The following is a 14,358-nucleotide window of genomic DNA, read 5'->3' on the forward strand; positions in this document are numbered from 1 at the left end:
AGCTATTGTTCCTAGCCACATGGCTCATTAATATTCACTGCACACTGTGTTATTTAGTACAAGCTTTTCTGTGATCAGGAAGCAGGCAGGACATGACCACACATTTGACAGAAAAACATGGAGCCTGCCATGAGCTGTCAGGAGCATCTATCTCTGCATATACTATATACAAATTCTGTGAAATCCAAACGTGGACAGTGAAATGCATATGTAATGTAAGTACAGCCAATCTTTAGCTACTGATATATGTGTTTATCTTCTCTGAGACCTTATACCTAACAGCTCCTCTTTAACCTCTTGAGCGTTACGCCGCTCAGGAGGTTTTGTTACTTTTTGCCCGATTTTTTAAATAAATGGCTATAAACCCTCTAGCTAGCACTAGGCTAGCTAGAAGAAGTCTCCGGCACCCTCCGATCCCCGCCGCTCCCCCGTTTATACATTACCCAGCCTGGATCCAGCGATCAGCGCAGCCTCCCTGGACAGCTCCGGTCTTCACTATGGGGAGGATCGCAGATGACATCATGCGCAAACCCGATCCTCCCCATAGAGAGACCAGAGCTGTGCCGGGAGGCTGAGCGATCGCTGGATCCAGGCTGAGTAATGTATAAACGGGGGGATCCAGGGGTGCCGGACACTCTTATTAGCTAGCCTAGTGCTAGCTGGAGGATTTACAGCCATTAGGCACATTTATTTATGGGGGACTCCTGGGGCCACAGAGCGGTATGCCCGACAAAGTGTCGGGAATACCGCTGAGGAGGTTAAACAATACCAGTTACTTGACAGCCCTGCTGATCTATTTGGCTGCAGTAGTGTCTGATTCACACCAGAAGCAAGCATGCAGCTAATCTTGTCAGATCTGACAATAATGTCAGAAACACCTGATCTGCTGCATGCTTGCTCAGGGTCCATGGCTAAAAGTATTAAGGGGCCCATACACCTAACGATTTTTCCGACGAAATACGGCCGTTTCGATCACAGTGATCGAAACGGCCGTGAAATCGCCGCGCACACCGCTGACAGAACGATGGATTTCGGTCCGAAATCTATCGTTCCCGTCGATCCATCCGTGCGGAAGGTTTTTCTCGGTCGCCGGCGGGTTGGGAGTGCGTCAATAGCGGCGTTTGAATGCCCGACGACCGACGCAATACAGCGGAGATACATTACCTGCTCCGCCAGCGCGAGTCCCCGCTGTCACCTCCCGGCTGGCATCTTTTCCGCATCACGGCATCCGGCATAACTTCCTGTGTCACTGCAGTGACAGCGGAAGTACAAATAGAGGGCGGATGCCGGATGTGTGATGCGGAAGGTGATGGGAGAAGATGCCAGCCGGGAGCCGATGCGGAGAAGAAGACAGCGGTGGACCAGGGGACCCGCGCCGGCCGGAACAGGTAATGTATGCGGGGGGGGGGGGGGCGCAGCTCCACAGATTGTGATCGGTTTCAGGCTGAAATCGATTCACAATCTGTTTGCAGTAAAGTGGCCATACGATCCCTCTCTGATCAGATTCGATCAGAGAGGGAGCTATCTTTTGGTCGAAACTGATGGCAAATCAACCAGTGTATGGCCACCTTTAGAGGGAGAGGATCAGCAGGATTGCCAGACAACTGGTACTGCTTAAAATGAAATAAATATGTCAGCCTCCATATCCCTCTCACTTCAGTTGTCCTTTAACCACCCTGGCGTTCTATTAAGATCGCCAGGGCGGCTGCGGGAGGTGTTTTTTTTTAATTAAAAAAAAAACTATTTCATGCAGCCAACTGAAAGTTGGCTGCATGAAAGCCCACTAGAGGGCGCTCCCGACGCATTTTTCTGATTGCCTCCAGCAATCAGAAGTAACAAGGAAGGCTGCAATGAGCAGCCTTCCTTGTTTGGCTTTCCTCGTCGCCATGGCGACGAGCGGAGTGACGTCATGGACGTCAGCCGACGTCCTGACGTCAGCCGCCTCCGATCCAGCCCTTAGCGCTGGCCGTAACTATTTGTTCCGACTGCGCAGGGCTCGGGCGGCTGGGGGGACCCTCTTTCGCCGCTGCACGCGGCGGATCGCCGCGCTATGGCGGCGATCAGGTAGCACACGCGGCTGGCAAAGTGCCCTGATAAAATCCCCGACTTAGCATTCAGTCTGGCTTTGCTCAGGAATCATTATAGCGGAGTCTGTCTTCTCTGCTGTATTTTTAAGCCCAAACCTGCCCCCTTCTGGCTTTGCTATAATGACTCAGCTATAATGATTCCTGAGCAAAGCCAGACTGAATGCTCAGTCTGGGATTTTATCAGGGCTGATAACAAACAGGCTAAGCAGTGAAGGATTAAACAGACAGCAGGGTAATTTACTCTAATGTTCCTACTGATATATATGGTAAAATACATGAGGGTACTTCGTCTCTGCTTCACTTTAAAGGGAACCTAAAGTAATTAAAAAAACAACAGTTTCACTTACCTGGGGCTTCTGCTGCCCCCCTGCAGCCACCCCATGCACATGCTGTCACGAAACGATTCTCCGGTCCCCAGCAATCGCCCCTTCTCCCCAGAAAACAAAACGGAGTCGCTGCAGGGGACCGGAGGATCGTTCACGGTGCACAGGGCAGCTGCAGGGGGCCAGTAGAAACCCCAGGTAAGTTAAACTGTTTTTTTTTTAATAACTTTAGGTTTCCTTTAACTACGGAATGCGTCATTCTGACTTAAATTCCTCGTACCTTTTAAACTGTGGTTTAATGGTTTGATATATTTTGGGGCGCCTTCCTCCTCCCAATGTCTGATGATTGTTTCACCTTCTTTTTCTTTTTGTGGCAGCCTTGGGTGGTCTTGGCGCAGAGGATGGTGGGGGGAATAACAGCATCTCTTACTGCATATATCAACAAACAACAAGTGTGGCATGTGTAATGCTCCGTCTACGTCGGAGCGATGTGACTTATCAATCGGCTCGATTGATAAGATCCGACAGGTCGGATCTCGCCACCGCCGATTCCCTGCTCGTTCCCAACGAGGGGACAATGGCAGGGAATCGAGCGGAAGATAAGCGGCGCCGGCGGGGACGAGGGGGGATCGACTACAACGCACGCGCGGGCGAGTGGGGATGTGGCGGGTACGCGGCAGAGGCAATCCGGCGGCTAATCGAGCCGCTGGATCGCTTCGTGTAGATGGGGCTTAAGGCACCTTGGCAAAAAGGACCAGATAAAGAAGCATTATGTATCCATACTCACTGATCTGTACTGTAGAATCCATACTCACTGATATGTGCTGTAGAATCCATACTCACTGATCTGTACTGTAGAATCCATACTCACTGATCTGTGCTGTATAATACATACTCACTGATATGTACTGTAGGATCCATACTCACTGATATGTGCTGCAGAATCCATACTCACTGATCTGTACTGTAGAATCCATACTCACTGATATGTAATGTAGAATCCATACTCACTGATCTGTACTGTAGAATCCATACTCACTGATCTGTACTGTAGAATCCATACTCACTGATATGTAATGTAGAATCCATACTCACTGATATGTAATGTAGAATCCATACTCACTGATCTGTGCTGTAGAATCCATACTCACTGATATGTAATGTAGAATCCATACTCACTGATATGTAATGTAGAATCCATACTCACTGATATGTAATGTAGAATCCATACTCACTGATCTGTACTGTAGAATCCATACTCACTGATCTGTACTGTAGAATCCATACTCACTGATATGTAATGTAGAATCCATACTCACTGATATGTGCTGTAGAATCCATACTCACTGATCTGTACTGTAGAATCCATACTCACTGATATGTAATGTAGAATCCATACTCACTGATATGTAATGTAGAATCCATACTCACTGATCTGTGCTGTATAATACATACTCACTGATATGTGCTGTAGAATCCATACTCACTGATCTGTACTGTAGAATCCATACTCACTGATATGTGCTGTAGAATCCATACTCACTGATCTGTACTGTAGAATCCATACTCACTGATCTGTGCTGTATAATACATACTCACTGATATGTACTGTAGGATCCATACTCACTGATATGTGCTGCAGAATCCATACTCACTGATCTGTACTGTAGAATCCATACTCACTGATATGTAATGTAGAATCCATACTCACTGATCTGTACTGTAGAATCCATACTCACTGATCTGTACTGTAGAATCCATACTCACTGATATGTACTGTAGAATCCATACTCACTGATATGTGCTGTAGAATCCATACTCACTGATCTGTACTGTAGAATCCATACTCACTGATATGTAATGTAGAATCCATACTCACTGATATGTAATGTAGAATCCATACTCACTGATCTGTGCTGTATAATACATACTCACTGATATGTGCTGTAGAATCCATACTCACTGATCTGTACTGTAGAATCCATACTCAATGATATGTGCTGTAGAATACATACTCACTGATATGTGCTGTAGAATACATACTCACTGATACTGTATGTGCTGTAGAATCCATACTCACTGATATGTACTGTAGAATCCATACTCACTGATCTGTACTGTAGAATCCATACTCACTGATATGTACTGCAAAATCCATACTCACTGATATGTAATGTAGAATCCATACTCACTGATCTGTGCTGTATAATACATACTCACTGATATGTGCTGTAGAATCCATACTCACTGATCTGTACTGTAGAATCCATACTCACTGATCTGTACTGTAGAATCCATACTCAATGATATGTAATGTAGAATCTATACTCACTGATCTGTGCTGTATAATACATACTCACTGATATGTGCTGTAGAATCCATACTCACTGATCTGTACTCTAGAATCCATACTCACTGATCTGTACTGTAGAATCCATACTCACTAATATGTATTGTAGAATCCATACTCACTGATATGTGCTGTAGACTCCATACTCACTGATCTGTACTGTAGAATCCATACTCACTAATATGTATTGTAGAATCCATACTCACTGATATGTGCTGTAGAATCCATACTCACTGATCTGTACTGTGGAATCCATACTCACTGATATGTATTGTAGAATCCATACTCACTGATATGTACTGTAGAATCCATACTCACTGATATGTACTGTGGAATCCATACTCACTGATATGTACTGTGGAATCCATACTCACTGATATGTACTGTAGAATCCATACTCACTGATCTGTACTGTAGAATACATACTCACTGATATGTACTGCAAAATCCATACTCACTGATATGTACTGTAGAATCCATACTCACTGATATGTAATGTAGAATCCATACTCACTGATCTGTGCTGTATAATACATACTCACTGATATGTGCTGTAGAATCCATACTCACTGATCTGTACTGTAGAATCCATACTCACTGATCTGTACTGTAGAATCCATACTCAATGATATGTGCTGTAGAATACATACTCACTGATATGTGCTGTAGAATACATACTCACTGATACTGTATGTGCTGTAGAATCCATACTCACTGATATGTACTGTAGAATCCATACTCACTGATCTGTACTGTAGAATACATACTCACTGATATGTACTGCAAAATCCATACTCACTGATATGTACTGTAGAATCCATACTCACTGATATGTAATGTAGAATCCATACTCACTGATCTGTGCTGTATAATACATACTCACTGATATGTGCTGTAAAATCCATACTCACTGATCTGTACTGTAGAATCCATACTCACTGATCTGTACTATAGAATCCATACTCACTGATATGTGCTGTAGAATACATACTCACTGATATGTGCTGTAGAATCCATACTCACTGATATGTACTGTAGAATCCATACTCACTGATCTGTACTGTAAAATCCATACTCACTGATCTGTACTGTAGAATCCATACTCACTAATATGTATTGTAGAATCCATACTCACTGATATGTGCTGTAGAATCCATACTCACTGATATGTACTGTGGAATCCATACTCACTGATATGTACTGTGGAATCCATACTCACTGATATGTATTGTAGAATCCATACTCAATGATATGTGCTGTAGAATCCATACTTACTGATCTGTACGGTAGAATCCATACTCACTGATATGTGCTGTAGAATCCATACTCACTGATATGTGCTGTAGAATCCATACTCACTGATATGTGCTGTAGAATCCATACTTTACTGATATGTGATGTAGAATCCATACTCACTGATATGTGCTGTAGAATCCATACTCACTGATGTGTAATGTAGAATCCATACTCACTGATATGTGCTGTAGAATCCATACTCACTGATATGTGCTGTAGAATCCATACTCACTTATATGTGCTGTAGAATCCATACTCACTGATCTGTACGGTAGAATCCATACTCACTTATATGTGCTTTAGAATCCATACTCACTGATCTGTACTGTAGAATCCATACTCACTGATCTGTACTGTGGAATCCATATTCACTGATATGTACTGTGGAATCCATACTCACTGATATGTACTGTGGAATCCATACTCACTGATATGTATTGTAGAATCCATACTCACTGATATGTATTGTAGAATCCATACTCCCTGATATGTACTGTGGAATCCATACTCACTGATCTGTACTGTGGAATCCATACTCACTGATATGTATTGTAGAATCCATACTCAATGATATGTGCTGTAGAATCCATACTTACTGATCTGTACGGTAGAATCCATACTCGCTGATATGTGCTGTAGAATCCATACTCACTGATCTGTGCTGTAGAATCCATACTCACTGATCTGTGCTGTGGAATCCATACTCACTGATATGTGCTGTATAATCCATACTCACTGATCTGTGCTGTAGAATCCATACTCACTGATCTGTGCTGTGGAATCCATACTCACTGATATGTGCTGTATAATCCATACTCACTGATCTGTGCTGTAGAATCCATACTCACTGATCTGTGCTGTAGAATCCATACTCACTGATATGTGATGTAGAATCCATACTCACTGATCTGTACTGTAGAATCCATACTCACTGATATGTCCTGTAGAATCCATACTCACTGATCTGTGATGTAGAATCCATACTCACTGATCTGTGCTGTAGAATCCATACTCACTGATATGTGATGTAGAATCCATACTCACTGATCTGTGCTGTAGAATCCATACTCACTGATCTGTGCTGTATAATCCATACTCACTGATCTGTGCTGTAGAACCCATACTCACTGATCTGTGCTGTAGAATCCATACTCAATGATATGTCCTGTAGAATCCATACTCACTGATATGTCCTGTAGAATCCATACTCACTGATATGTGCTGTAGAATCCATACTCACTGATATGTGCTGTAGAGGGAGTCCACATGCTGGGCATTGCATAACAAAAGCTATTCCTTTATTTTAAACCATTTGGTGAGAACTGCCAGGCAGACATCTTGGGCCTCGGAGGAAGCGGCACAACACCTGGGACGGTCATTTTTATGTTATCTCACATCTGCTGCTTGGCTATGGGCAATGTTTTGTGACCATTAGAATCCAAGTAAAGGACTACCTAATATCCAGTGCCCTGCAGGTCTTCACAATTCAAAATCAGCTTCAATAAAACATAAAATACTCTACAACCGAGTAATTTTGATGCTTCAATGCGATGCCTGGAATTCCAGCTTGCCTGAAAATTGTATTCAGCTAGGAATGGGGCTGATCAAGATCTGCAGATAGTGCACCTGATTGGCCAACACTAATGCTGGGAATACACAATTAGTTTTTTGGGTAGATTTACTTTCCGATCGTTTTCAATTTACTTCTATGAGAAAACCGATCAAAATCAAATCGGACTTGTTGGAAATTATCTATCGAGCCATCTATCTGCCAAAAAAACTCACGGGCAGCATACAATTTGAATGGAATTTTCATGCAAGCTGGGATTTGCATCTCACTGAATGCCTCTACCGTTCTGAATGAAGAAATAAAATACACCGCAGGCGGCCTCCAGCTTTGCCGCAGTGCGGTCACGCGGTACCTCGTGTTCGGACATGTTGTGGGCACACTGGATCCCCATGTCGCACGGATTCCTCTCTATGAAGTTTAGCGCTTGCGAGGGGTCCGGCAGGATATCCACGTGCAGCTCCGCTGGGCGATCCGAGAAGTTGCACTGACGCCCAAACTCACTCCGCTTCCGCGTGTAAACATAGACGATCTCCATGCTGCCTGCAGGGGAAGAGGAAACGCCATCAGTCTTTACACAGTTATAGAGTAACAAATCTACGAGCAATATCTGCATCCAAATAAAAAAAGATTCAGTTACGCCTGGTTCACACTAGGGACGCTGTATGCTTTTCACAGCGCATTGTGCTGTGTGCTTTGCTTGGTACAGCTTTCCCCGTTCATTCTAATGTACCACGTTCACATCTACGTGCTGCGCTACTGACCGTTTGAGAAATGGGGTGTTGCATGGATTTCTGTGTTTTGCACTGTGACGCGCAGAGCAACGCAAGTGAATGGGTGCGCTTTTTAGTGTATAGAAGCGCAGAGCAACGCAAGTGAATGGGTGCGCTTTTTAGTGTATAGAAGCGCAGAGCAACGCAAGTGAATGGGTGCGCTTCTTAGTGTATAGAAGCGCAGAGCAATGCAAGTGAATGGGTGCGCTTTTTAGTGTATAGAAGCGCAGAGCAACGCAAGTGAATGGGTGCGCTTTTTAGTGTATAGAAGCGCAGAGCAATTAAATGGATGCACTTTTTATAACACGTAGAAGCACACAGCATTGCGCTTGGGAGATGCATTTTTTACTCCTAATTAAAAAAAGAAAAAACTATTTTTTTTAAAGAAAACAAATCTTCACTGACAACTGTTACATCAAAATATCAAAACATGCAGAACTAAAACACTTTCAAGTGTGTTTAAAACGGAACTGTAGATACAAAATTAACACATTGTTTCACTTACCTGGGGATTCCCCAAGCCCCCAGCAGCTGTCCTGTCCTGCTTCTCGACGAGCCTCCGTTCTCCCACCGCCACATACTTTATGTTTCGCCGCCGGGCCACTGCGCCTGCTATTGCAGGGAGGAACGCGAAGAAAGGATACGCTTGGCAGGGCTGCGCTGGCTTTGAACGGAGGCTCGTGGAGACTCGGCGCGGGACAGGACAGCTGCTGGGGGCTTGGGGAAGACCCAGGTAAGTGAAACAATGGGTTTATTTTGTATCTACAGTTCCGCTTTAAGCGCATGTAAAACGCATGGGTCTGCTTAAAACAGGTGCACCAAAACGCGTTATGAACACACACTTTTTTTTATCATGCACTTAAATCCGTTTCCGAATACACCCAATGTAAATGAGGCTTTAGGGCAGAGGTGCACCGCAGAGTAATTTTTGAGCAAGCTTCGTTTTTTAAAAACACGCTACTATTGACTTACATTAAAATCATGGTAAAATAGCTGCCATTGCGATTTTTTTTAAAATCACGATTGCCATGATTTGAATGCAAGCCAATAGGAGCTTTTAAAAATAAAATGAAAGCACAGCCATCAGAGACAGGACAGGGTTAGGCTTCATCTTTAGTATATTCTGAAAATGCACATGCAAATTGCTGTATAAGTGCACTCTCTCTACAGCCTGACCCTGATTTGTTGCCCGTGTAGTCTCTGAGTTAAGAGCGATGCATTTCTACATTCGCTTTACTGCTCATCACCTGAGTTTGACAAATCCTTCATATTTTTATTAACTCAGTAATTAGGGCTGTAAAAACGGTCTAACAAATTAGGTAGAGGAGACATGAAATGGAGAGAGTTCAGGTCGCTCCCAGCTTCAGCTTTGCTGAGGTGATGAAAAGGCGATAAGGAGTGACTGGGAAAGGGATTGAGAACCATTTTTTAATGTCACATAAGTGTTCTCTTTGCTTATACAAAATCTCCCCAGTAATTAAAGTGGACCTGAACTCTTGCACGGGATAGAAAGAAAACTTATGGAAATGCACCCTGTATTTAGAGAATTCCCCCTCATCTGTGACTAATCACAAGGGAAATTTGATCTCCTAACTGTGTCAGCTCAGCAATCTCCTCTGCCACACCAGAACTGCTAAATATATAAACACAGGATGTTAACCCTTTGTCTGCTTACATGGACGCAGGAAGTAGACACACTGCAGATTTGTATCAGCTGTAACAAGGAATGTTTTTCTTTAAATGTTATTATGCTGCTGCTTGTCTTTTTGAGTAGAGAGGAAGCTCTGAGTTCAGGTCTGTTTTATAAAAAAAAAAAAAAAAAAGTTATTTATTTTTTTATAAATATCTTTATCATTACAGCATATGAGATTTGCTTTCTGCTAACAGTTGTACACGTGCGAAAGAATCGGGGAAAAATAGCAGCGTAAGGGCTCTTTTACACTACAAGCGATTCTGATTTTCCTAAGTTCTGCATGCTGAGTTTTTTCAGCATTTCGCTTCTTGTGTTGCTAGCATCCAATGAAAACATTTTAAAAAAAGAGAGTTAGATATATTTCTAGGAATCCAAGACGCACCTTTTTTCCCCTAAGGGTGTGTGTTTTTGGGAAGGGGGGGGGGGGGGGGTCAGTGTGTCTTATATTTGGAATGTGTGGCCAGATGTCCTCCCCACAAGCTCTCACCTATCCAGCAACATTCTCCTATCAGTAAACTCAGAGCAGCATTAGCAGAGCGTTATGCTGCATCATAACTCCTTCCGATGATGGGCAGGTCTTTCTTGCTCCTTTTCTGTGTCGATAACGATGCCTGTCAGATGACAGGAGCCGCATGGTGATTGGCTGCACAGCGAGGAACTACACGGAAGAGGGGAGCGAAGATGACCTGTCATGTCACCAGAGGCATGTAATGTGTAACGCTTCGCTGCTGGCACTCTGTATTGACTGTAGTGAAAATAACATAATGAATAAAATTGCCTATTTTATTACAATATTAATTAACCTCCCTGGCTAAGCCGCCGTGGAGGATTGCTCAGGCCCTGTTGGGCCGATTTGTACACTTTTTTTGTTGCACGCAGCTAGCACTTTGCTAGCTGTGTGCATAACTCGTAGTGATGGGTCGTTCGCGAACGAGCCGGCTCTAAGAGCCGGATCTTTGAAGTGAATCTGAGGAGCCGATGCTCACTCTGAGAAGAGCCGATGCCTCAGCCGCCCCTTTTAGCTCTGCTTTGCTCCGTAATAAAGGTCGCTGAGGCATTCTGGGAGATGTAGTTCTCTTCTTGCAGCTTGTAGGAGTGTTTGGGGCGGAGCAGAGCAGTAGCAGGAGGGATTGCCTCAGTCAGAGAAGTAGTCTGGAGTTGGCATGGAGACGGGGGCGGGGCTTTTAATCCGATTCTGAGTGGTGTCTAGTGATATTTAATTAAGAGCCGATTCAGAGCCGTAAGAGCCGGCTCTTTCATGGAAGCCGATTCAGAAGAGCCGATTCTCTGAGAAGAGCCGGAATTCCCATCACTAATAACTCGATCGCCGCCGCTCGCCGCCGATTCGCTGCTACCCGCCACGTTAGAGGCCCCCCCAGACCCCGTGCGCAGCCTGGCCAATCAGTGCCAGGCAGCGCTGTGGGGTGGATCGGGTCGCCATGGCGATGGGGGAAGCCAAACAGGAAATCCCGTTCTGAACGGGATTTCCTGTTTGCTCTGATCGCCGGAGGCGATTGGAAGGGGTGGGAGGATGCCGCTGCACAGTGGCTATCATGTAGCAAGCCCTGGGCTAGCTACATGATTTACAAAAAAAAAAAAAAAAAAAAGTGCTGCGCTGCGCCCCTGGCGGTTTTAATAGACCGCCAGGGAGGTTAATAGATTATTTTGTCAGTGTTTGCCCATTGTCAAATACTTCCTCTCTGAGATGTACATTCTGCAATGTACCAGGGCTTGTTCACACCTAGGGTGTTTTGCGTTTTTTTTGAGCGCCCTAAAATCGCTTATGCAATGAATCCTTATGGCACAGTTCATATCAGCGCGTATCGTCCGCTTTCCGCTCAGCAAAGCTCTGCCTGTACCATTTTTATGGCGATTTTGCTACAATGGAAGGTATGGGAAAAACGCTCACAAAATCGCTTTGTGCAGTGATTGCGCCAACACCCCCCCTGAGGATCTATTAGAGAAAAGGTAACGATTTCTCGTGGGAAAGGGGGTATCAGCTACTGAATGGCATGAAGTCCAATCCTGGGTTAAAGTTCCTCTTTAAAGGGAACCTGAAGTGAGTAAAATTATTTAAAATAAACACATGATGTAGCTGCAAATGAATATTACATACTAACCTCACCTTCAGTTCCTCCCAGATGTTTACCATTTTCTTCTTACAGCGATCCCTTCCAGTTCTGACAATATTTTGTCAGAACTGAAATCTACCAGTTGCTGTCAGTTATACATCAGCAGCCATCAGTTACAACTGAATGTGCAAGGCAATGTCCATGTTTCCCTATGGCTCAAATGGGTGATGTTACAGTGTAACAGTGTGCTGACCAGGAAGCTGTTATGAGGTAATGGCCATTTTTAAAATGGAGGACGGAGAATTCCATTGATCACAGTGGACAAGCAGGACGCAGGAGAGGAGAAAGAGATTGAGGAGTACACTACACAGGAGGTAAGTATGACCTGTGTATGGTTTAATTTCAGTTCAGGTTCTCTTTAAACTCTGCATTGGCTGACAGAAGCAGGTCTCTTATTGTGGGGAAGCGGGGGAGGCTCGGGGCCTCGCTGTCAGATATTTGCTGGTGGGCCCAGTAGGTTGTAGTTACGCCATGGATGCATTGGTGCTCCATACCGCCCAACTTTTTCCTTCCTTCACTTAAGCCACACCCCTGATCACGCCCCTGTCACACCCCTAGTCACGCAATCCATAAAGATTTCATAAGAAAAATATGTTGTATTATAATGCAAACCACACTGGTCCTTTCTATCCTGATTCATTTCCCTTCATTATAACATTTTAAAATTAGTAATATATCAATTTAAAGAATGGGAATAAATTTTATTGCCAACCACATTTTTAGTAGAGAAATATATATTTACATACAAAGAGGGATAAAGTCCTGAAAGAGGGACAAATGAGGAGGAAAGAGGGACAGGGCTCCCAAAGAGGGACTGTCCCTCCGAAAGAGGGATAGTTGAGAGCTATGGTGCTCAGCGGAGAGCATTAGGGTGAAGTGAAAATTGCACGGCGTGGAAGGACCATAAGATAAAAGACGAGTTAACACTCAGAGGTGAAGCTCAACCATCTGATCTCATCCTTCCATTTCCAAAGGGAGACATTGGTGACAGGCAGGAGTGAAGATGGCACTCCTACAACAATCAGGGGCTCTGCAGGTATTGCCATTCAGCCTGCCCACATGGAAAGGAGGACTGCCCTATTTCTGGGACTCCCAGTCCTCCTAGCAGCAGACAGCACACCACCTCTCAGCCCTGCAGTCTATTACCTTATCACCGGGTGCCAATCTGCTCTCCAGATGCCCCAACGCGGAATCAAGGCTGTTTACCGTCTCCTAGCAACGCAGGGACTCCGGAAAGCGCCGGTCTAGCACTGAGCATGCGCACAAGCCTGCCTGAAGCCGGGCTGCGCCATCTTGGACGTGGCAAATGGTAAGGGGCACTCCCGGAAAACTGACTTAACAACGGATTTCTTTGTTCTGCAGACTTTCCCGAACACAACCCGCGTGTGTTCGAAACGGAAATATTTAAATTTAAACGGCGTGGAAATGTCACGGAAGCATGTAGTTCTTCCATTCTGCCGCTAGATGGCGGCATGGCGCCTTATTTACAACCAGCATCTTCTTCTGTATGTGAATTTTATACTCTGGACTGGTCACTATCCGCAAATTATAGTTCTTTTTTCTTTTAGCCCTGCGTAATTCTTCATAAACATTAACAGCAGGGCAGGGTTTCTGTATTTTGCTTCCATGTATTTTTTGCAAACAAAAGCAACTTCCTCTCAACAAGACTATTCCATGCATACTTTTTGTACAGTTTCAGTTTCTTTCAGGGAATAATGATGTCTTTCACACTCTACAGCAAAGCATTAGGCTGGCCGGCCATACATATACCATTGCGTCACAGAAAAAAAAATCCATGGGGAGCACAATCTTTATACCCCAAGGAAGTGAAGGTGTCCCTTGCGAAACGCATTAGTACCCTTTGAGAGTAGGAGCACACTAAGCAGAAACACTAGCGTTGCGGAAAACGACAGCGTTAATGCGCATAATGCAAGTCAATGAGTCGCATGATAAAAAAAAAAATGTTTGCACTCTGCAATGCTAAACGTCAGGGCCGGATTTACAGCTCAGGAGCCTGTAGGCACAGAAGTTCTAGTGCCCTAAGCCCCGCCCCTCAGCACAAGCCACACCCTTTTCTTAATAAATAAAACCACCGCCAGGACCAAAGTTGTATGTTTTACTGCCCAAGGCCTACTAT

The 14,358-nt window shown here is 44.4% G+C and overlaps 1 protein-coding gene across 5 annotated transcripts in view; it reads right to left on the reverse strand.

Annotated features, from left to right (window-relative positions):
• Nucleotides 1-13,470, reverse strand: part of DNAI2 (dynein axonemal intermediate chain 2) — a 76,916-nt gene extending 63,446 nt beyond the window's left edge. For 4 of the 5 annotated variants that reach the window (XR_011025166.1, XR_011025165.1, XM_068262755.1 and 1 more), the window contains exons 1-2: nucleotides 13,368-13,470; nucleotides 7,979-8,166 (exon numbers count right to left, since the gene is read on the reverse strand). Coding sequence is in view for 3 of the 5 variants with exons in the window: in XM_068262755.1 (XP_068118856.1) it covers nucleotides 7,979-8,161 (183 nt within the window). In the remaining 2 variants the exon portion in view is untranslated. Of the gene's footprint in view, nucleotides 1-7,978; nucleotides 8,167-10,071; nucleotides 10,193-13,367 lie in introns of all 5 variants that reach the window. The other variant, XM_068262754.1, reaches the window with a different exon arrangement.
• Between the last annotated feature and the right edge of the window lie 888 nt (nucleotides 13,471-14,358).

This window comes from Hyperolius riggenbachi, chromosome 12 (assembly GCF_040937935.1).
Source record: "Hyperolius riggenbachi isolate aHypRig1 chromosome 12, aHypRig1.pri, whole genome shotgun sequence".
Taxonomy (NCBI): Eukaryota; Metazoa; Chordata; class Amphibia; order Anura; family Hyperoliidae; genus Hyperolius; species Hyperolius riggenbachi.